The sequence below is a fragment of the Mytilus edulis genome, chromosome 8 (genome assembly GCF_963676685.1).
Source record: "Mytilus edulis chromosome 8, xbMytEdul2.2, whole genome shotgun sequence".
NCBI lineage: Eukaryota > Metazoa > Mollusca > Bivalvia > Mytilida > Mytilidae > Mytilus > Mytilus edulis.
Genome location: NC_092351.1, coordinates 54,568,692 through 54,591,889, shown reverse-complemented (window position 1 = coordinate 54,591,889; position 23,198 = coordinate 54,568,692). Strand labels below are relative to the sequence as shown.

The 23,198-nt window shown below is 33.5% G+C and overlaps 1 protein-coding gene and 1 long non-coding RNA gene across 2 annotated transcripts; one reads left to right on the top strand and one right to left on the bottom strand.

Moving 5' to 3' along the window:
- Window positions 1-1,122: 1,122 nt before the first annotated feature.
- On the bottom strand, window positions 1,123-7,793 carry LOC139485888 (uncharacterized). The gene is made up of 2 exons (XR_011655421.1): window positions 7,747-7,793; window positions 1,123-1,566 (listed from the first exon to the last, which is right to left on the bottom strand). It is a non-coding gene; the product is annotated as an uncharacterized lncRNA (long non-coding RNA).
- Window positions 7,794-7,825: 32 nt separating this feature from the next.
- On the top strand, window positions 7,826-22,881 carry LOC139485887 (uncharacterized). Its single transcript, XM_071270537.1, has 8 exons — window positions 7,826-9,233; window positions 10,565-10,645; window positions 12,377-12,655; window positions 13,507-13,699; window positions 16,383-16,487; window positions 18,453-18,637; window positions 21,621-21,876; window positions 22,413-22,881. Exons 1-8 carry the CDS (start codon window positions 7,890-7,892, stop codon window positions 22,736-22,738), a joined length of 2,769 nt encoding a protein of 922 aa, XP_071126638.1. The 5' UTR covers window positions 7,826-7,889; the 3' UTR covers window positions 22,739-22,881.
- The last annotated feature ends 317 nt before the right edge of the window (window positions 22,882-23,198 follow it).

Here is a 23,198-nt window from a genome sequence, read left to right as displayed (position 1 = left end):
TCCATTAATTGTTTTCTGAAAACTCAGCATACTGGCCGTAAGCTTTAATTTTTTTATGTTTTTTTTTCCTTATTTGCGCTTTCTGTTTTCGTTTTTGAAATGGCAAAAATCTGCATTGTACTCCTGCAGTATCCTTTGTTTTAGCAAAAGGGCCATGTTTATTGATGGTCTCCCATTTCATCCTTAAAAAAGTTATTTGAAGCAGACAGACAAAACAAAATTATTGGCAGGATATGGTAACATCAACAGACCAGACTTCATGAAGAGCTGATGGACTGAAAGAATGATCAAACTGTTTGCAATTTCATTGGATACTAAAATAGAACAAGCATTATGTGAGTATTGCATGGCAATACATAGTCCCCTACTGGTTAAAAATTCATTGTAATGGAACAAATTCTAACTTGATCTATTATTTGTCATTGTGTAAACATATCGAATAACAAACAAACCTGCCACTAATTACTTTTAAACAATTTACAAAAAGAAAAAATCCAAAATGTCATTTATCATGTTTATCTTAATACAATACAGTATCTTTTATTAATCTTTAAAAAAAAAGAGTTATTTCCCTTTGAACAGAAATCTAGTAATTAATAAGTATTTCAACAAGAATTTAGTTCTTGGGAAAGGGCTTTAACTGAACAAGGAGAAAAGCTAAAATCGTGAAAATAAAACTTGACCTGTAACTTGTTGTGATAAACTAATTAACCAAATATTAAATCAATCTCTTCAAGCATAAAAAAAAAAGTCTGGAAATCTGATTTGCCGGACTGATGGATGGACAGACAGACAGACAGAGTGCAAACCTAAAGTCCCCTTCGATTTCGTTGGTAGTTGAATAATTAGATTGTTCTCAACTGTAGGATTCGATATGTTCTATTTTCAGTTAGTGAAACTTTCAAATTGAAGTCAATAAAATATAGATTTATCTATATTACTATGATCATTAAAACTGTAAAGACTTGTTTGTTGATACTTCTGGCACGACTGGATTATATGGGAGAAACAGTAACCCTTCCTGGCTTTCCTGCTGATCTGACAATTTTATGGTATTTTAACACAGTATTTTTACTGTAATTTAATATGAAGAGTATGGCAAACACATTTCAAACCTCTCACTATAAATAAACATTTTTAATGTAAAAAAATCAAGTCTAAATGATGAATCTGGTGAATAAATCTTAATAGAATCTATCCTCACTGATGTTTATTTATCAAATTCTGAAATCGTCCTGCAACTAATAATGAAGTGTCTACAAATCTATCCACACAATTACATAAACATGTTTCTGTACGTCCGTCCATTTTTTCTCTTGGTTTGTCTACACATAGATCCCAACAGACGTCATTTAGTTTGTGTATTTGTTGCTGAAGTTGTGCCTTCTGTGATTCCATTTCTAAGAATGATTTCATTTCTGAATCCACTTGTCCTTGACCTCCAGGTGGTGGAGCACCAAATGATGATGGCGGTGGCTTTCCAAATGACGAAGCACCGAATCCTGTATCATAGCTCATTGTTCTAATAAATCTACTTTTGATTCTGTCAGTTAATGAGGTTTATATCTGAAAGACGAAAAAGTTTGTTAAGATCTGAACACAAAATTGTTGCTCATTTTGCCTATACATGTGAATGAAAAGAAAGTGAGCATTACCACAACTCCTGTCTCCATATAAACCTACAAGTGATATACATTGCATCTCGAGGTAAATACATGTATATCTTTCTTCAATTACTTCATTTGTATATTCATGATATTCATCATGTACAAAATGTATTCATGGCATTTTAAAAAAGAAGAAAAAAGATGTAATATTTACTTGTGTACAAATAAATAAATTATCCCTTGGAAGCTTTGACAGTGGTAGTCTTTATAACTAAATGTAATTACCTCTAGTTCTAAGGCCAAAAAAAAATTAAAAACTGAAACTCTACCTACCCTAATTTTTAGTGCATATCCTAACACTTTTTATGCCATTTTGTAACAAGCACTGTAAAATTTCGGACTGATTCCCTACTAGTAACCAGCTAAAAAATGTTTATTAATTAAAATAATATTGCCTTCCTAGCTACCCTAATTTTTTCAGCACGTTAGCGGAAACACATATATATATTTTTGTTTGGCCTAATGAAACAAATAGTCAGTGGCTGTCTGAACAGAGTTCGCGAAAAGTGTCAGTCCTCATGATTTTACCACCAAAATTTTGCATAGGACTGACACAATTTTAGTATTTTTCAATAGAATTAATAGTAAGGACAAGTAGATTTTCTTGAAGGACCACCAGGGGAAAAAAGATTTTGCGAACTCTGGGCTGATATATAACGGGCATGTCAAGGTGGCTTTAAAATTTATATTGATGGAGCAATTGGAAGGATCTTATGTGCACTCTGTTAAAAGTCTGAATTCCTTCTTATCATGCTTATAGTCATATGACACTTCAAATCTAATCTGATTCTTAAAGAACAAATGTAAAACAAATTGTTGATTTCACTTGAAAATAAGACAGAACTATGACATTCCGTGTAAAAAAACAAACTTGTATGGTATTAAAAAGTGAATAGTTAAATTTGTTGCTGATTAAATTCACAAAAAGACAGTTTTGAAGAGAAAAAATAAACATAAATTCATAAGAAAGCTTTTTGGGAAAAAATTTGGTTGCTTATATAGGGAATCACTGAAGCGTTTTATCCCAGCAACCTGTTTTTTTAATGACCTTGTAAGCCAATTTCCAAAACACAAAGTTTGCAAATTTGACGTTTCAGCCTTTTAAGCCTGTACTTTATACTAGAATGTTAAAACCCTCTCGCTTAAATCTTTTAAAATAGCTCAGGAACCTTGTTTTTTGCAACAACAGTCATTATGATTCTTTTAAATGGTGGATATTGTTGTGTATAAAATTGAGAATGGAAATGGGGAATGTGTCAAGGGTACTTATAAAGTGAGAAACGGAATCGAAACGAAACGAAACGAAATATAACGAAACGAAACGAAATACAACGAAACGCAACGAAATATAACGAAACGAAACGAAATGAAAAAATGAAGAAACGAAATGGAAAATGAAAAAACGAAATACAACGAAATAAACGAAATAGGCCTATATATAATATATCTTTTACATTGTTATAGGAGGTTAGGATTTTGATTTTAAAAAAGGTGGTGTAATTAATTGGTTTTTTTTCCAAGTTCCGAGTCCAAGTTAAGGGGGCTACCATTTTATTTTTTTTTGGGGGGGGGGGGGGGGGGGAGAGAGGGCTATGATGAAATTAAAAAAAGCCTGCAGGACAGGGATTTGAGTATAAAAAAGGCAAGACAGGATTGTTTAGTAAAAAAGTAGGCAGGATGAGCAACTGGGCAACAAAAACGGGATAAATTTATATAAAAAAGGCAGGACCAAATATAGAGAAAAATAAAAAGGCAGGACAGAGATTACAACTAAATAAAATGCAGGACAAAAAATTTCATCCTAGCCCATAAAAATCAAATGGTATCTCCCTAAGTTTGAATTGGCCAAGTTGTATTTGACAAGAAATTAAAAATGTGAAATGCTAACGGCTGACGAATAGCCATAACGAAAACTAAATTGAACTGAAAAAGAGATCTGAGGTGAATGTCCTGTGTTTGAACCTCCCTTTTTACCAAACATGAATTTGAATGGAGATATAAATTTGGAATGTTTTTCTCCTGTGTTGGAAACCCCTTCAATCTTTTGAAAATGACTGGATCCGCTGCTGACGTCGATGAGAAAGAAAATCAACATACCTAGATGGTCAGAAAGAGTCAACCATGTTTTAAGTGATTAACAAATATCTACATCGTGTTGCAAGCTGATTATCTCAATATAGATATATTGAAACATCTAACTGACAGCAATTCGGACTTGTGTGTAGGTTAAACCAATATCTTTGGTTAAGTTACTTTCAAACTGAACCATGAAATCATTACTTTTGAGTGTAGTTACTTTTGAAAGTAGTTTAGTCCGACATATAGACAACGTTCTGTTCATCAGACTAGACTACTCTAAAGGGCGGTGGATTCGTTTGAATTGTTTTACATTTATCATTTCGGGCCTTTTATAGCTGACTATGCGGTATGGTCTTTGCTCATTGTTGAAGGCCGTACGGTGACCTATAGTTGTTAATAACTGTGTCATTTGGTCTCTTGTGGTCTCATTGGCAATCTTACCACATCTTTTTTGTATGTACAAAATCATTCCTTTCCCTGAAATCTAGTAGAACAATTGCTTAAAGTATCTCTGAAACAAACTCAGTGACATGACAAAAATTAGACTTTGACCAATGAACCATGAAAATAAGGTCAAGGTCAGATGACATTTTTTAAACGGCAATTTTCATCTTGTTAGCATCATCTAAACCAACTTATTGATAAAGTACACCCCTTATAATGAACTATAGAAATGGGGTCCAAGTCAGATGATACCTGTAAGTTGAATACACCAAATATAGTGCACCTACTGCTAAAAATATAGGCGATATGGATTTGACCACGAAAACTTAACACTGTCCGACGTGCATGCAGATTTTACAAGATACTTAATTGTGTATATTTTGTATGCACCTGTCCTGGATTATTCAGAAGCCTGTTGTTCATATGTGTTTTCTGTTTCTTGTTTTGTATATATTATATTGTGTCGCGGATCATACATATTCTGGAGTGTTGTTATTGTTTAAATCGCGTCTTTTTCATAGAGTTAATATTTTATAGCGTCTTTTTATGTTATAATGTTTAACTTATGTCTCAGGTTAGGTTGAAGGTTGGCGAGCCTGTTAAACTGTTTAAACCAGATGCATATTCCATTCTACTGTCAGGAACCTGTTGTTCAGTGGTTGGTGTGGTTCATAGGTGTTTCTCGTTTTCTATATTTTGATTTACTTGTTTAAAGTTTGTATTCAATGGCAATTTTGGGGACTTTATATATAGCTTGCTGTTTAGTGTTAGCAAAGACTCTGTGTTCAAGTCGATACTCATTGAACTGTTAACTTAAAATGCATTGCGACTTGGATGGAGAGTTGTCTCATTGGTACTCAAACCACATCTTAATTATAGCGTTGGTTTCTTGTTTAAATAGTTTTACATTGGCCATTTTTTACCCTTTATATCTTGTTCGGTGATTGTTCATGAGTTCGTATTGAAAGGCCGTACTCTAACCTATAATTGCTAAGTTAAACTACACTGTGGCTTGGATGGAGTTGTCTCATTCGCACTCATACAACATTTTCTTATTTATACTACAAAAATGAGAACCTTTTTTCATGAAAATGACATTTTTCAGGCGACAGTCGGAAAGTTCGTAACACGAGGCATCTATATACAAAGTATGAAGCATCTATGTCTTTTTACTTTTGAAAAATTAAACAAATCGCATTCAAGACAAAAACTATGATAAATTTTAACCTGTTATTAATTCAAATTTTGATGTACAAGATGTGCAAATTGCGTCGATTTGCGACTCGTCAGTTGTGCTAAAGGTCTACAATGTTGAAAAATAAAATTATAATCCAAAACTTTGAAGAGGATAGTCAAAAATGACAAAATTACCACAAAAGATAAAGCCTAACCCATCTGAGTACTGATCTATGTGGATGTCTTATTGAAAACTTTACATTCTAAGGACTCAAAAATACAGACACAGAATATTGAACACGAACACTTGAATTTCAGAAAAGGTATCAAAAGTCATAGGTAATTTGGGACAGGATAATTGTTTTTCTAGCCTGGCTCCTCCTTTTTCTACAAATTTTGTTTTTTGTTCTCTATTAATTTTAATGACACATGAATACTTTTAGCGCTTATCTGTATATTATGAACATTCATTAAAGGGGGGATCGGGGCAGAGGCGGATTTAGGGAGTCCCCCCCCCCCCCTTTTTCTGAAAAATAATTTGTTGCTTATTTAGGGAATCACTGAAGCATGACCGGAGCGGACCCCTTCTTAGGCAGTCAACGGGCCCCTGCGTATGAACATTTCTGGATCCGCCACTTCGGATGGGCCCTGATCCCAATATCCCGGGCTTAAAAACATGAAATTCCGAGGTTCTGAATTTATAATACAAATTAAATATCTCGACATCCCGAAATTCGAAAGAAGAAATCCCGGATCCCGAAATGGTCAATCCTGAAATTTCGATCTTAAAAACACCCGCTCCAGACGTCCTGAAAGTGTATTTTCTTTTTACAGTCAATTCTCAGTTTAATAATTGATCCACAGCGGTCATTTATATATTATTCAGACCCTCCCTATTAAATAAACCCTGTGACTGCCATGGATAGTAATTTAAACTTGAAAATGATATCAGACAGAAAATACACTTTATTCGTAGTATATGTATTTAATTCAAAGTAAAAAGAAAAACGCAGACCGGAGGTCTGATCTGACTTAAATTTCAACCAATGACGGATATAAGACCGAAACTACACTGTATTCCTAGTATTAATGTATGTTCAAAGTATACAGAAAACCGCAAACCGGAAGTCTAATCTGACTGAAAATTTCGCCCAATGACGGAAACATATCCGGACGTCTTTTTTCTCGTTTTTCACCCAAAATAACTCAATCTGAATAATCATATGAATGGATGACAAATGCGATTATGCACTGTACCCATAGGACACAGAGGCATGATGATTTATTGTGGAAAGAAGAGAAGCGACACCCAAAATGAGGTCTTCTCGTTTAATAGTATAGATAGAAGATACTGTTTTAACGTGGTTGTAACAATGATAACTACATCAACAGCACCATACAATTGCATAACATAAGGGTCAGATTCATTTCGTTGTATTTCGTTTCTTCATTTTCCATTTCGTTTCGTTTCGATTCTTCATTTCGTTTCGTTTCGTTATATTTCGTTGCGTTTCGTTGTATTTCGTTTCGTTTCGTTATATTTCGTTTCAATTCCGTTTCTCACTTTATAAGTACCCATGTGTCAAAGAGACAACAACCCGACCAATTAAAAAACAACAGCAGAGGGTCACCAACAGGTCTTCAATGTAGCGAGAAATTATATTTATTTTCTGTCCGGGCAACCTGTCTATCACTTAAATAAAGTTAAAACATACATTTTTTCAAAATTCCCTATCATTTCAATATAATTGCAAAGTGGTGTTGATTTTTGGATATGTGTATACCAACATTAATTTGAGGGGGGTAAGGGGGTAAAAATGGATCCTGATCCCGAAATCCCGGGCTTAAAAACACGAAATCCTGAGGTCCTGAATTTAAATAAATAAAAATCCCGACATCCTGAAATTTTTAAAAAGAATTCCAGGATACCAAAAAGGGTCAATCCTGAAATCCAGATCTTAAAAACACCTGATCCCGGAGTCCCGATAAAGGTATATCCCCGATCCCGGGATCCCAATAAAGGTCCTATCCCCACTCATATTTGTACCTTTTCTTTAAATACACAGATCCTGGTAAATTCGATCTTAATCTGAATTGTAAATATGCATAAAAAAAAAGATTTTTTTTCTGGGACGCTTCCAAATAATTATGAGTCCTGACGTATGGTACCTTTTAAAAATTAAAATAGCCTTGCAAGATGTTAAAATTATTTTATTTATGGACACACTCCATGAAATAGAAAAATTATATTGGACTATACTAGGTGTCGTTATTTGAAGACCTCAACCAGGTCAGGTGTAAAGTTGCATAAGTTTTGTTAAACTTTGACTCTACATGCATATAAAACTAGCTTATCATATATATATTAAAACATGTTAACCTTCGTTCCTCGTGTTTTTTTATGCCGGAAGTTGACGAAATTGTAGCAAAGACTAAGTGCGCATGACGTTGACCTCTGACACAAAACGTAAACAATAACACGTGGATACCACACGTGTTGTGATGTCTTAAGCCGGCGATTAGATGGATCTAACAAAAGATAAATTAGATAAAGTAAAGATCAAAGCAGAGGAAAGAATCACAGACTGGATTGAAAGTTGCCAAACTGCTGGAATCACTCGCCTTTATGACCAATATGGAACTGCAAATTTTAAAAGGATAGAGTATAAAAAAGATGAGACACAGAAAAAAGAAAAAAATGCAGTTCCTTCAAGATTGAGACCGTTGAAACATAAAAAGGATGTCGATATTCAGAAGAAATCTTTCGATAATAGAACAAGAGAAACCGATCACAAGAAGAAGGATAAAGAAGACAAGAAATCCCCAAGAAAGTCCACCAAAAGTAGCAAAGGCAGGGAGGATTCTATCAGTCGGCATAACATGGATTTCCAATCAGATTCAACACGAAAATACAGAGATAGTGCATCAATTTTTAGAGAAATGAACAACAGAAGTTCGCATAATAGAAGTTCATTCAAAAGCAGTGTCTGCAGTATGGATGCTATTTCACTGATGTGTGACGAGCCTAAAGAGAATAATTTGGGTGGATTTCATCTTCAGGGAAAATTAGATAAATTTAAAGGATCCGACCTTAGTTTTCTGCAATTTACCGATACAACAAAAACGAAGATATCAAAGAAGGGCTGTTTAACAAAGATGGGTACTAAGTCCAGGTTTGATCCGCTGAAATTACCAAAGAGGTTTCAGATTGAAAAATCGAATATAAATACAATAGCAAAGGCAGAAAAAACATTTTATGAATATGACAAAAGTGAACATTTTAAACCAGGAATGAGTAAAGTGGTAGGAAATAAAGATAAACGTAAGAAAATTAAGATGCCACCCGGAACTGAATGCATATCAGAGGAGGACAGATCAAGTTCGGAAGGGACTTTAGAATCAATGCGAATGCCAAGGGCCTCTATTCAAATTTCAACAGATATTCCATTAAAAGAACTAAATCGTACATGTACTTCACCAATAACTATACAGATATCTACAGAGACGCCGCCACCCGGTTCTATGTCTAGACCACCTTCAACGTTATTTTCTCAAATCCCCGTGACTTTTACCATAGACACCAATTCTGTGAATGAATACGTTAAAAGATCGAATTCTCCATTTGCCAATGAACCATCAACAATAGCTGACGAAACAAGAGCACACTCATCTTTTGCATTGTGGTCTCCGACAACATCTCCTTTAGCACTGAGGCCATCGCGAAGTGAAATAAACACTCATAAACAATCGCTTAAACTTGGGCTAGCTCCATTATCGTTGGGATTGAAAAGAAACAAATCGCGTCTGAGCCGTATCAATCTATCTACGACACCTTCTTCCATCTTGCGCACGGGAAAATCATCTACGGTAAATCTTTATGCAAATAATAAAAAGGGTTCTGCAGGTGATATGTATATCCTTCATCAAAAATAGTCGTGCATCCAGAATAAAAAGGGGAAACGTTATTGTGGGTTAAACATAAAGTTGACACATTTTCACTAGAATAAAAAAAAAAAAAAAAAACGGTAGTCTATGGGAGGGGAATATGGAATGCAAAATGCAAAACGTTCAAGATCTGCAAATGAAATTAAAATCGTTCCATCAACCTCGATTCAAATAGAAAAGCCAGTGTCCCGTTTTATTAACTTATTTATATATTTGGGTATTAAAACAAAACCCATTTGCGCACAGCTTTTGCTTACATTTGCGCGCTTTCGTTTTACAGGTAACACAAGTGAAATAAAGAAAATTTATTTTAAATATGACTATAGTATTATATTATTTTGCGTTTTGAATTTAAAAACAAATGTATGCAGTAATCCATGACAAATCTGTAATAGCTTAAGACATACATGTAACTTAATTGCGAATACTGCAGAGTAAATATTATTCTGTTTCATAATTTAACCGAATAGCAGAGTCTGCAAACGAACCAGATTCATTCCATTCTCATTACAACGAGTAATTTACTTTAATTTTTGTTTTTTTAACATTTACTGTTTTTAAATTTGTATCTGTATCTAATTCCAGGACTAAGTGCTTGTGCACAATAAAAATAGGACTGGCGCACTTGTCACGCTCGAAAAATAGTTAAATAACGTCGCTGGGCTTCCAAAATGTCGTATTTAACTTTTTTGGCTAAAAATTCTTTTTGACACCAATGCTCTGGGCGGGAGGAAATCTTTGGTATTACAAAAAGGCATACAAGTAGACCAATCAAAACGTTTAAAATAAGACATATTACAAAAATTGCCAATGTCAGTTGTTTGTAAAGTTTTCTTCCAAAATGTTGTATGAAAACTTGAAAATCGTTGTATAATGGCTTTGGGAATAAAATAATTATACATTTCTTTATTTCTGTGAAAATAATTTAAGTTCTCGGATAATCCAGAAATGTCAAAGTTTTTATTTCACTGCTATTCACAAAAATGTTCAAGTTCACATACGACATTTTGGAAGCATGCATTTTGTCAAAATTTTCGAAGCTTGTTTGAAATATTTTTTTCTTGAAAAATTTGTAATTTACATTTTGGAAGCCCAGCGACGATAAATACATGAATATCATTCTACCTGTATTTACTGGTGCAAATATAAGGATTTTTGCGCTAAAATGCATGTAATGGCAATGCGCGCAAATGTAGTACACCGTTGTTCTCTAATCTGGCCCATCCAGACCCTCTTGAAAATGCTCTTTTCAGTTATTGTCACGAACTGTCAGTCGCAGGTTTCCAGGCGGAGTTCCAAGTTCAACCAATGTCTCTGTTGCAGACGACAGAAAGGTAAGACTTGAATCTTATTAAAATTCTAATTTTTTTGTCAGCCAATGAAATTGCAGCCTTCAAATTATCAAAGTGTGTATTTATTCGACAACACCAGAGGATCCCAAAAAGTCGTGTCAGCTAAAATAGAAAAAAACTCGGCGTTGTCAGATCATTATTATAAGCAATGGATACGGGGCGCCGAATGGGACTCTTGTGGTTTTGTACAAAATTCAATTCTGTCATAACAAAATCATTTTTGTCTTACAAAACTATGTGCTACAGACTTGTTTTGTGAGAACTTCAATTTTGTGATGACAAAATTCATTTGTGTAGACAAAATTCATTTGTGTAGACAAAATTCATTTTTGTCATGACAAAATTCATTTTTGTAGACAAAATTCATATTTGTCATGACAAAAGTCAATTTTGTCTAAAAGGTATGCAAATATAAACATATTTGCATACAAAATTGACTTTTGTTACCTGATATGGAAATTAAATCACAAAAGTCAATTGTGTGAGGTAAGATTCAATTTTGTGAGACAAAATTGACTTTTGTGAGACAAAATTGACTTTTGTGAGACAAAATTCAATTTTGTCAATTTTCTTGAGACAAAAGTCAATTTTTGATAATTTTGTTGAGACAAAAGTCAATTTTGTTAATTTTGTTGAGACAAAAGTCAATTTTGTCATTTTTGTTGAGACAAAAGTCAATTTTGTGACGACAAAATTCATTTTTGTGACGACAAAATTCAATTTTGTAACAACAAAATTGACTTTTATGAGACAAAATTGACTTTCGTGAGACAAAATTGACTTTCGTGAGACAAAAATCAATTTTGTTGAGACAAAATTCAATTTTGTCAATTTTGTTGAGACAAAAGTCAATTTTGTTGTGACAAAAGTCAATTTTGTCTCACAAAAGTCAATTTTGTCAATTTTGTTGAGACAAAAGTCAATTTTGTCAATTTTGTTGAGACAAAATTCATTTTTGTCAATTTTGTGTAACAAAAGTCGATTTTGTATGCAAATTAGTTCACAGAAACCAAACTAAACTAATTTGAATACAAAATTGACTTTTGTCGCCCAATTTTCAAATTAGGTAACAAAATTCAAGTCTGTGTAACAAAAATGAATTTTGTCATGACAGTGACTTTTGTCCGCTGATAGATAATTTTGTATGACAAAATTTTAAATTTGTAGTATGATACAAATTTTGTTAAACTGAACTTATTTTTGTTGAACAAAAGTCACTTTTGTCCGTACAAAATTGAATTTTGAGTACAAAACCACAAGAGTCCCATTCGGCGCCCCGTAATGGAAGCTTGGACACCGGTTTTTCAATTAGATGTACCCGATATTGCATAAGAATACTAACAGTCCAATTAACGGCTCAAATTTGTGCAGATCGGAATCATTACTTTTTCAGACCCCCTTACGAAGCTACATATATATGTACATGATAAATGTATATAATTTTAACAAGAATTTAATTTACTTCAAACGTTGGTTTACCCTTTCTTTCTCCAAATCCTGGACCTGCGCCTTTGAACTGAACCAAATAGAAATCATTTCGATTTATTTTTGAAACCACATTATACACGTTTGTTTTAAATGATGTACTAGTATTATATGTAGGAAAGCTTCGAGTGGATGAATAATGAATGGATGAACGAAGTAATTAATGAATTCGAATGAACAAGTTTTTATCCATTTATTTTTTTATTATTTTTGGTTTTTTTTTTGTAGGCGGTTGTTTTGGAAAGGTTTCGAAGATTTACGAATAAATTTATATGTGTGTCTCGTCTTCTCAATGCTGTGAAGGCGAAAATGAAAATGCAAACAAGAGAAGAAATTAGTTCGGTAAAGAAAGAAGACGAAAAGGGCCACAAAAGTAATGTTTTGGATTTTGATGTTAGCTATTTCAGAAGTGCGACAACTTCATACGGTGGACTCTCTCATAGAGCTAGGGATGCCTTATGGAAAATGGTACATCAGCGTACAGAAAGAGATATTAAAACTCTTGAGGTAGTTATAAGGGGAAAGCACAACAGGCTCAGATTTTGTTTTCTTAAATAACTTGATATAACATGTGATATTAAAAGGTACAAAGGAAAACAAATCAGAGACGAGTGCCTGTGGATAGCACAGCTCAATCATGTAAAGTTTTATTGTTGGGGTCCAGGTTGAACATTATGGGCTACCAGTGGCGGATCCAGGGGGGGGGGGGGGGGTCCGGGGTTGGATCCCCTTTTTTGGCCGATCAATGCATTTGGATGGGGACATATAGTTGGAACACACCCCCATTTTATCCTGTGTTGGGAACCTCCACAATTTAAAATGGATGGATCCTCTCCTGGCTACAGACTCCAGTTTGGGATCCTTGAACTCTTTTTACAAATAATTGACAAGTAAAAATACTCGTAAGTCATTTACCATTTTATCATTCCAGTATAACTTACGGTCAAATACAATTTCTAATCGTAAGAGTGTCACTGGTTTCGCTGATAAGACTTCGGGCTCTTCTGATAGGAGTCCGAAGTAATTTAGAGTCATTACTAATTAGCGTGCAGGACACAATGCTAATTCGTCGTTTTAAACGACAGTCAATCCATTTCATTGAAGCAACTTTACAAAGAACTTAAAGCAATCATCCATAGAGTTGTCGGTTTATTTTCAACTTCAGAGTTTAAATGTTTCTTAGGTATCTTTCGCCTCTTCTTTCAATAATTCTACGATTGTTTAATTTTGGAAATGTTTGAGTTTGAATGAGGCATGTATTACTGGGCATAAAAAGCATGCTTTTAAAGTAAAGTGAAATTTCTTAGTTAAAAATCTTATGACTTATAACAGTTAATTGTTCCATGGTCTTTTATCAGGAAGTTATGGATCGTCTCCCCTTCTTTCACAAGTATCCGAAGTCGATAAAAGCAGATCTGGCCAGAATGTTATGGTATGATCGATTTGAAGACCAGAGAATTATCATAAAGCAGGGCGACATCGGAACCCGGATGTATTTTGTTGTTTCTGGGTGTGTAAGTTTGCAGACGACAGATATAGATCCGAGGAGTGGTACGTTTTAACATATATATGATGGAACTGTAAATTGTAAGGGAGCAACTGTCTTACTTTAAAAAAAATGTATGGTCAGTTTTTTTCTTCGCAAAGCGGGAACATTTTTTTGTTGCTTTTCGACGCTATCAACCGAATTATTTTTTTCCAAAATGTAGCACCACTATAATATTTGGGAAAAATAAAGATTCAGAATATTTTTATACGCCCGTCAAAATTTTGACGGGACGTATTATGGTATACAAATGTCCGGTGTCCGTCCGTCTGTCCGTCCGTCTGTCCGTCCGTCTGTCCGTCCGTCTGTCCGTCCGTCTGTCCGTCCGTCTGTCCGTCCGTCTGTCCGTCCGTCTGTCCGTCCGTCTGTCTGTCCGGCGGTAAACATGTTGCATCGTAACTTGAGAACGACTTATTCAAATTTCATTAAACTTAATACAGTTGTTTCTTATGATGGTCAAATGATCTGTATACTTTTTGGTGAAAATAAGATTAAAACTTTTTGAGTAACGGCACTTTGTAACTAAAACAGGGGTGTATTTTTTCACATGTCGCACCGTATCTCAAAAACGATTCTTGATTATGGCTTAAAACTTTAAACACTTCTTAGTTATATTAATCTTAATATCTGTATTCTTTTTGTTGATGATTCAAAATTTCATTTTTGAGTTATTGAGTATTTTGTAAAAAAGGGGGAGGGTTTTTTACATGTCGCGCCATATCTCAAAAACGATTTATGATTATTGCTTAAAATTTTACACATGTCTTTGTTATATTAATCTAAAGATCTGTATACTTTTTGGTGATGATTAAAAATTCCATTTTTGAGTTATTGAGTATTTTGTAAAAAAGGGGGAGGTTTTTTTACATGTTGTGCCGTATCTCAAAAACAATTTATGATTATTGCTTAAAACTTTACACACTTCTTTGTTATATTAATCTTAAGATCTGTTTACTTTTTGGTGATTATTCAAAATTTTATTTTGGAGAAACAGGGGAGGTTTTTTTTTTACATGTCGCGCCGTATCTCAAAAATAATTTATAATTATTGCTTAAAACTTTTCACACTTCTTTGTTATATTAATCTAAAGATCTGTATACTTTTTGGTTTTGATTCAAAATTTTATTATAGTGATATTTAGTTTTTTGTAAAAAAAAAACCAGGGTGAGGGGTTTCACATGTCCCGCCATGTCTCAAAAATAATATATGGTTATTGCTTAAAACTTTCCCAGAAACTATTTATGATTATTGCATAAAACTTCCACACAAGACTTAGGGCGTATCATGCGCTCATGGCGCAGCTGTTATTTTATCATCTTTTCGACCACAATATTTTTTTTCATCAAATAAGTTATCAGAAGATGTTATAGGAAAAAAAACATATATCCCCTTTTAAAGTTAAATTGTTGCTTTCTAACACATGTGTTTAGGTTTTCAATTTAAGTTACACTTTTCAACTTTGATATGCAGGCTTCCAGCGCACCTTTTATCAGATAAACACACCTACATTATCATGACTTGTATTGCAATTAAGGTACACATATTAAGAGTCATCAAATATTGGATGTAGTTTTTCGAAGAACGGAACACTTTAATTTAAAAGTAAATCAAGAAAACAAGATGTACGTGTTTTCGTGCTTAGAATACTCATTATCGTAAACCAAAGTATAAAAAAACAGGGAGTACAAGGCTGACAGATCCAAAAAGCGCACACCCGCTATTTACAACTCATGACTGGCTGATTTGCTGCTGAAAAATCTTGAGCGCTTGCCAAAATATCAAGAAACCGTCTGATGATCTCAGATGACTTTTTGTATTTATGAATTTGAGCGTTCTTATACAGAATGGACATAATATCAATTTTTTTTTACGAAGTTTCCCTTTAATGGCGTAGTTGGATTGCTGTTTCATTGGCTTACAGTCCACGTTTGCTGTTCATCACGGGCTTTTCTTTTATTCAAATCACTCTTTAAGTAATAAAAATCTAATAAAACCGAAAGTTGTTTAACGGTTTTTAAATTTTGGTACATTAAATAAAAAGGACAAATCCAGGAAATAAACACTAACTGAGCGCACGAACCGCAACAAGATTGAGATGTGCAAGGTGCATCGACAGTTGAAGAGACTGCTGCTATGCTTGAAATGCAGCTTGACCTCTAGTTATGCGATGCTGCATAATAGTTCCGAGAACAGTTATCGTCCTTTGGTTTTCGTTGTCATAGCCCCTAGTGTGAAAAGTCAGGCTGTATAACTTACAAATTTTTTTCATACACTTTCCAAATTTATTTGCTGCATGATATTCTATGCATGAAATATAAAGTACTGTAAGGGGATGAAATTACATGATTAAAATTGAGTGCTGAATTTTGGTTTGGTTAAGTTAAAAAAAGTAAAAAAAGTATCATCTGAAGCTGTCAAACTGAATTTTTAAACACCCTTTACATAGAATTGTCCATATTTTGAGTTTGAGCTGGTAGACTCTTCTATAGTTTTGATATTATATTATTTGTTTCAATATTAGTACATTGCACTGTAAAAATCTTTATGAGATAGAGCAGTTTTTTTTATTTTAATTTATTGTCTAAAAGAAATGCACTGCGAAGTTACTGTGTTCTGTGGCCACTAACATTCATTTGAAAGGTATATTTATGATACACGGTCTTTCGCGTAATGTCTTTATTCTTTCAGGCATCAAACACGTTATTCATCTGAAAGATGTTAAATCTGGTGCTACGTTTGGAGAACTTGCTCTCATAAGAGACATGAAAAGAAACTATACGGCAGTTTGCAAAGGTAAATAACTCTTACAACAGGAATCTATCTTTTGAGGGATATATAGATAAGAACAGTCATCCTCCCTTAACCATTGGGGAGGGTAACTTTATTTTATGAATGGTAGGGATGGTCAAGATTTCGATATTTTACAAAAATAAAATTTAAATCACAGTCGTAAATTTGACTCTCTATGAATTAGCTTAATCAGGGTAGCTTTAGTATGTATACCGTATTTTGTAAAAATATAAATGTGTGAATACAGTATGCATTTTGTTATAAAAAATATATAAAAGTTTGAGTTACTGTTGGTTGGGTCATATGATCATCAGTGGCGGATCCAGAAATTTTCATAAGTGGGGGCCCACTGACTGACCTAAGAGGGGGCCCGCTCCAGTCACGCTTCAGTGATTTCCTATATAAGCAACCAAATTTTTTTCCCAAAAAGGGGGGGGGCCCGGGCCCCCTGGCCCCCCCCCCTAAATCCGCCTATGCTCATCTAGACTACCTCGAAACGAATAAAAGGCATTCTGATCATGTCATTGACAGTGTTGAGTCATTTAGCTACTTTGACATTTCAAGAAATACTTTTGTCATTGTTGGACTATTTTATTAAGTTAGTATAAATAGTCCCAGGGTCATTATAATGTTTTTAAGAGGGTGTAAAAAAGGGGGGATGGTATCTGCATGGAAGAACGCGAAATAAAATTGTAAATTTTACGATGAACGAACAATTAAAAATGTCTTGCACGTTGATCTTTTAGCCGATTTCACGAAACACGGTGAATAACGAACCTTTTTCACGGCTGAACGTCAAATAAAAATGGCAAAACACGTTGCACGAAAATAACCCTTTACCACCCTCTTTTAATGGTAGACCATCCATACTGGTACAATTCAGTGATAATGCAAATATATACATAATGGATGTGATGCTGCTTCTGTTGCATGGTCAATTATCACTAAACATACAGGTTTTGATATGTGACTACATATATTATAAACTCAATTTATATTTCATGTTTTTTGTCAAACTTATTTCTATTTTTATGTTTGTTTATTGTCTATTGCAATTGTGTGATAAAATAAATTTTGTAAAGGTTCCGCCGAACCCAGTGTCTCGCCTACTTTTGCTGTAAATCGCAGGCTCACCAAAAATGAGGAAAAAAAATCAATTAAAATATATCTCTTGATACTATCTTATGATTGTAAGAAGCTTCTGTCCAAGTTTGGTAAAAATTTAGGATAGTTAATGAATCTAATAAATGTTTTGAAAACTTTAACTGCAGACTGTATGTGATGTTAACTGGAAGAAAATGTTAGTCCATTTAAAGGTAAAATACAGAAAAAAATGAAGTTATCTTTTTACAAAATTTACTTCTGGATACAATCTTATGATCATAAATAAGCTTCTGTCCAAGTTTGGTACAAACCCAGGATAGTTTAAGAAAGTTATTAAAATTTAAAAAAACTTTAACCACAGAGTGAATGTAATGTTTCCCCGCAGAAAAACTAAGTCCATTTAAAAGTAAAATACTGTACGGAAAAAATGGATTTATTTTTTTACAAAATTTACTTCTGGATACTATCTTATGATTATAAACAAGCTTCTGTCCAAGTTTGGTAGAAATTCAGTATAGTTTAAGAAACTTATTAAAATTTCAAAAACTTTAACCACAGAGTGAATATTTGTGGACGCCGCCGACGACGACGGAATGTAGGATCGCTTTTTCGACTAAAGTCGATGGCTCGACAAAAATCAATGTACTGATTATGCCTGTAATGGGTCCACCATTGGAAATAAAATATATCTCTATCTCTCTCTCTATACAATTTGATTTGTGCTTATATTTATAGAATAATAAACGAGCCTTTCTTTTACTCAATGCACACTTTGATTACTGCTTCTTGTTTTAATAGTGACCCCCTTAAAATTATTTTTTCGTTTGTTTCGTCCCTTTCTCTCTTCTTATTTACATCTTTTAGGTGATAGCGAGTTTTTAAGTCTCAGCAAGTCCGAGTTTAATAATGTTTTACGTCACCAATATGAAGAGAACTGGCAGCACAGAAATACATTTATCAGGAACCAACAAAGTTTCGAAGGAGCCTCCATTGACCAGATGAAGAGCGTAACAGACATGTCAGATATGAAGTCATTCCCGGACAACACAGTAAGCCCTATTACATATTCCGCTTATTTTGGTTTACCAGTTATTTGCCGTCATTGATGCAAACCAATAGTTGTGACATTTAAGCGGGGAAAATTGGACGTAAAGAACTTGAAGAACGTAGAACACCCGATCGCATTTGAACTCATTTTTGCGTAAAAGGACAGTTCTAATTTTTAGAATAGAAAATAAATTCATTTTTCACTCATTTACAATATAATAGCATAGACATATTGTATTATATGTCTCTGATAATAGAAAGATAAATATCAATATCGAAAGAAGAATGTGCACAATACCAAGGTTTAATTTCCACAGGCATCGATTATCATAGCAATTTTACTTTTTTTTTCAATGCTCTTTAGCTAAAATGTTATTGATTTTGACCTTCCATTTGGGTATTTCTAGCCCCACTGACTTGGGCTTATTTAACAATTATATTTGATCACATATTGATAAGACAAGTCCAGTAAAGGATTTGTATAGAAGTCCTTGGTCTAGTGTTGTCTTTTTCTTAATTAAACCCGAAATTGGTCAGACAAAACTTAGTCATATTTAATGATCTGATTCAGCTTTATCCCTTCTAAATTTGACGATTTTATACCCATTGTTCATTTCCTTTGTTGTGAAAATATCCATGATAGAAAAAATATGTTTATCAATATGAAGCAAAGATTGCCGGATAACATACAAAACTATCAGTTTCATAAAACATAATGAAAATCCAATAATTTATTTTAAAAAAGATCTCCCTTTTCCCAGTTTTCTTACAGTTAAAAAGGTGAAACATGATTTACCATGGTATGATAAAACATCTTGACAAAATAAAATATAAAGATTTGGTAGATACCAAGGTAAAATTTAAAACTCACAAAAACTGACACCTCCATTGCAAATTAAAATTGAATCAAAGAGCTGATAGCTCTGAAGTGGAAGAAGGTGAATAAAAGGTAACTTGAATTACCATAAAAGCAGCCCCACTTACCCAGGCTGCTTTGTTCCATTATCGTTAAAATGGTTTTTTTTTCTTCAAACAAGAAAAGGTCATAAGTACATGGATTTCCCATCCGTACAATCATTTTCTATGTTCAGTTGACTATGAAAATTAGGTAAAATCTTTAATTTGGCAGTAATTAAGAAGATCATATCAAGAGGAACACATGTGTACTAAGTTTCAAGTTGATTGGATTTCAACTTCATCAAAAACTACCTCGACCATAAACTTTATAACCAGAAGCAGGACGGACGGACAGACTAGAAAACATATTGCCCATAAATGGAGCATAAAAATAGTAAGACTTGTTACATACCTGCCAACTTTTGAAAGTTCCCATATGGGTTTTTACTGCACAACAACAAAATTAAAGGTTACAATTTTTAGCGATGTATTTTGCAAGATCTGGATTGTCTAGAAAAGTGTCATATTTGTATGAACTTACATGACTTACATGCCTTTTCCTTAAGTCTGTTTGCATAATTCCAGTTATATATTAAATCGGTAGAAAAATTATACATGAAGCTAGCAGAAGCTAGACTATTAGCCTTTTTTTTTTATCTTTATTCTTGAATTTCAATTTTTCAAAAAGCCTAGTTGCACATATTGTATGTTGACGTCTAACCGTTATAAACAAATTTAATATATAAACTTCAATTTAATCCTTGAAAGGAGGTCTAAATTAATAAAATAATTTATAAATTTTAATTTTTTTATTTGTCCAAAACATTTAAATTCATTTAATCAACATCCTTTTATGATTATTTGATTAAAATATTAATCATTTATAGTCTTTTTACCATTTACATTTTTAAAAGCAAAATAACTGAAAACAGGATAAAACAAAGGGAAGTAACAAAAAAGTATTTCAATATTCCCAATACACATCGTTTTGATAACACAACGGCAGTTAGCCGGAGGTAAACATCGTGGATTACCAGTATGTTTGACACTCAAGCTGTCAAGTGAAGCCATATAATTATACATCTTCTTTGATGTTCAGGTAAAATTTAACACAGGTGTCAATTACACCCGTACAGTAGTAAGAAATGATCAAATATGGCGTCTGAAAAATTTCATACACGGGAGTTTTTTCTCCTAAACGGGAGGTTCACATGTATGTTACGAAGGGCATCTAATTCACATGACAAAGGAAAACCATGAATAAAGACAACACTTTATATATCCTTTTTATTTATATAAAAACAAAATCTTCTTGTCTGCAGGATTGCAAATTCGTAACTTCAAGGGCGAACTTGTAAACAGGGCGAGTTGTACCGATACCAAATTCACGCATGCGTAATACAAATATCTACAGTTAAAACATCCTGTTACAAGTAAACAAATTACGTTCATGTGGATGAGATGAAATCTAATAATTTACATAAATAAAAGGGTCATATTTACGATAGTGATTGTTTTACAATCATAATTTACAAATTAAATGATTCAGATGCCCAATCATGTGTAAAAATCAGTGTCAGGAATCTAAGTTGTTTTGAAATTGTAATACACGAAATGAATGCGGCATACGGAGACTCAAAGCCAATGGTCGGCCCCTTAAGTCTTCAGAAGACTTGACGTCTTCTTCCACTAAAAACGACGAAACACTGCATAGAAAACTAATTATTGAGCAACAGTAACCCCACAAAAACTTGATATGAACTCAGATGCCCAAGAAAAATAAGCCAGATCCTGATCCATATGTGGCACCTGTCATGATGCTCATTTAAGTGCAAATCTGGTGATAAGTTACTTGTCATGTCCAGTGGCGGATCCAGAAATTTTCATAAATGGGGGCCCACTCCAGTCACGCTTCAATGATTCCCTATATAAGCAACCAATTCTTTTCCCAAAAAGGGGGGGGGGGCTGGGCCCCCTCGCCCCCCCCCCCCCTAAATCCGCCTCTGATGTCACTTTACTCCTGCTAAGACAATCTTAATAGAAATTGAAAAATGCTGATTTATATTTTTATTACTTGTATTTTTCCAGGTGATATTTGGAGACAAAACACAATTGACAGAAGCTGTCTACTTTATACGTAAAGGAAAATGTGACATGATAAAGAAAATATCACTGCTCAGGACTCAGTCCCCTTATCTGCGACCATCCCTGTTTTTGTCTGATAACAAGAAAGATCACTCTGAATTTCTCAACAAGCCATACGGAAAACACACAAGAATATGTAGAACAGAAAACCACATGTTGACAGTCATGTCTCTCTATCCTGGTGACTATTTTGGTGTTGGTATGTTCATTTATAACTATTACTGAGGGAGTTACCATTTGATTTTTATTTTTTTGTCCTGCATTTTTTGTGTTGTAATCTCTGTCCTGCCTTTTTATTTTTCACTTTATTTGGTCCTGTCTTTTTTATTATTTTAACCTGATTTTTTCTCTTTAAAAATTGTCATCCTACATTTTTTTTTTGGAAAGTGTCTCATCCTGCCTTTTTAAAAAAAACATTTCATCCTAGCCCACCCCCTTAAACATTAAATGGTTGCTCCCTTAGTACATAAAATAATATCTACTTTATAGTAAAAACATCTATCCTCTATATACTGATACAATTTTGGTGTTGATATGTGAATTAAATAATAGTGTACATAAAATAATACTGAGTTTATAGAACAAAGTATATATATATACAAACATTCCTGTCTCTATATTCTGATGATTATTTTGGTGTTGTTATGAGAATGTATTACTATAAGTACAAACAATAAAGGTTACTTTACAGTAGATACAAACAGCCAGACACTTATCTAATTTTTCTATCTGCAGGTGAAAATCTTCAGGATACTTATATCATTACAAATGGTAAAGTAGAATGCTTGGTGATCAACTCTGCATTTTTTGCAATTAATCTAATGATGGATCAATTAGAAGAGATGAAGAACAAGAATGAGGAAAAAATACCCTCAAATCAAAATCTGTATCTGAAGTTTGAAGCAAACAGGAAGTGGACGGAATATAAGAAAAGTCTTGTTGAAAATGTAGTCAGCCGAAAAAGAATCCCAAATGTTACGACAGAAGAGGATATTCCAAAGATTTTAACAATGTCACCTTCTATTCCAGCAGACTTGTTGTGGAAAGATAAACCATCTTAGTTTGGGAAATGTTTCAAGTCAAGAACATGCTTAAGTTTAAGCAATGGAGCATTCCATTTTGAAGACTTGTTTTGGAGAGAAAAGAAGGTCTCAATGCAATAAAAGATTTTTATAAATCAATAAAACAGAAGCACTATGAATAAGTTGTTATTTTTTCTGTCATATTATATATTGAGGTCAAATTCAAGTTTTAAATGGGCTATGTCACAGATTTTTGTAAAATTTTACATACATCTTTTGCTTGTTGAAATATTACTGATTGAATTCTTTCAAAACAGGTGAACATTTGTATAGAAAGCACATAAAAAATTGGTGAAAAAACTATAATTTTTTTAAAAATCTCAAATCTCTAACTTCTAACATTTATATACTTTCTTGAAAATATATTAATATCCCCTTTTGTAAATTTGTTTTTCCAGAGGCGATCAGTATCATGAATCAAAGTAATGCAAAAAGAAAA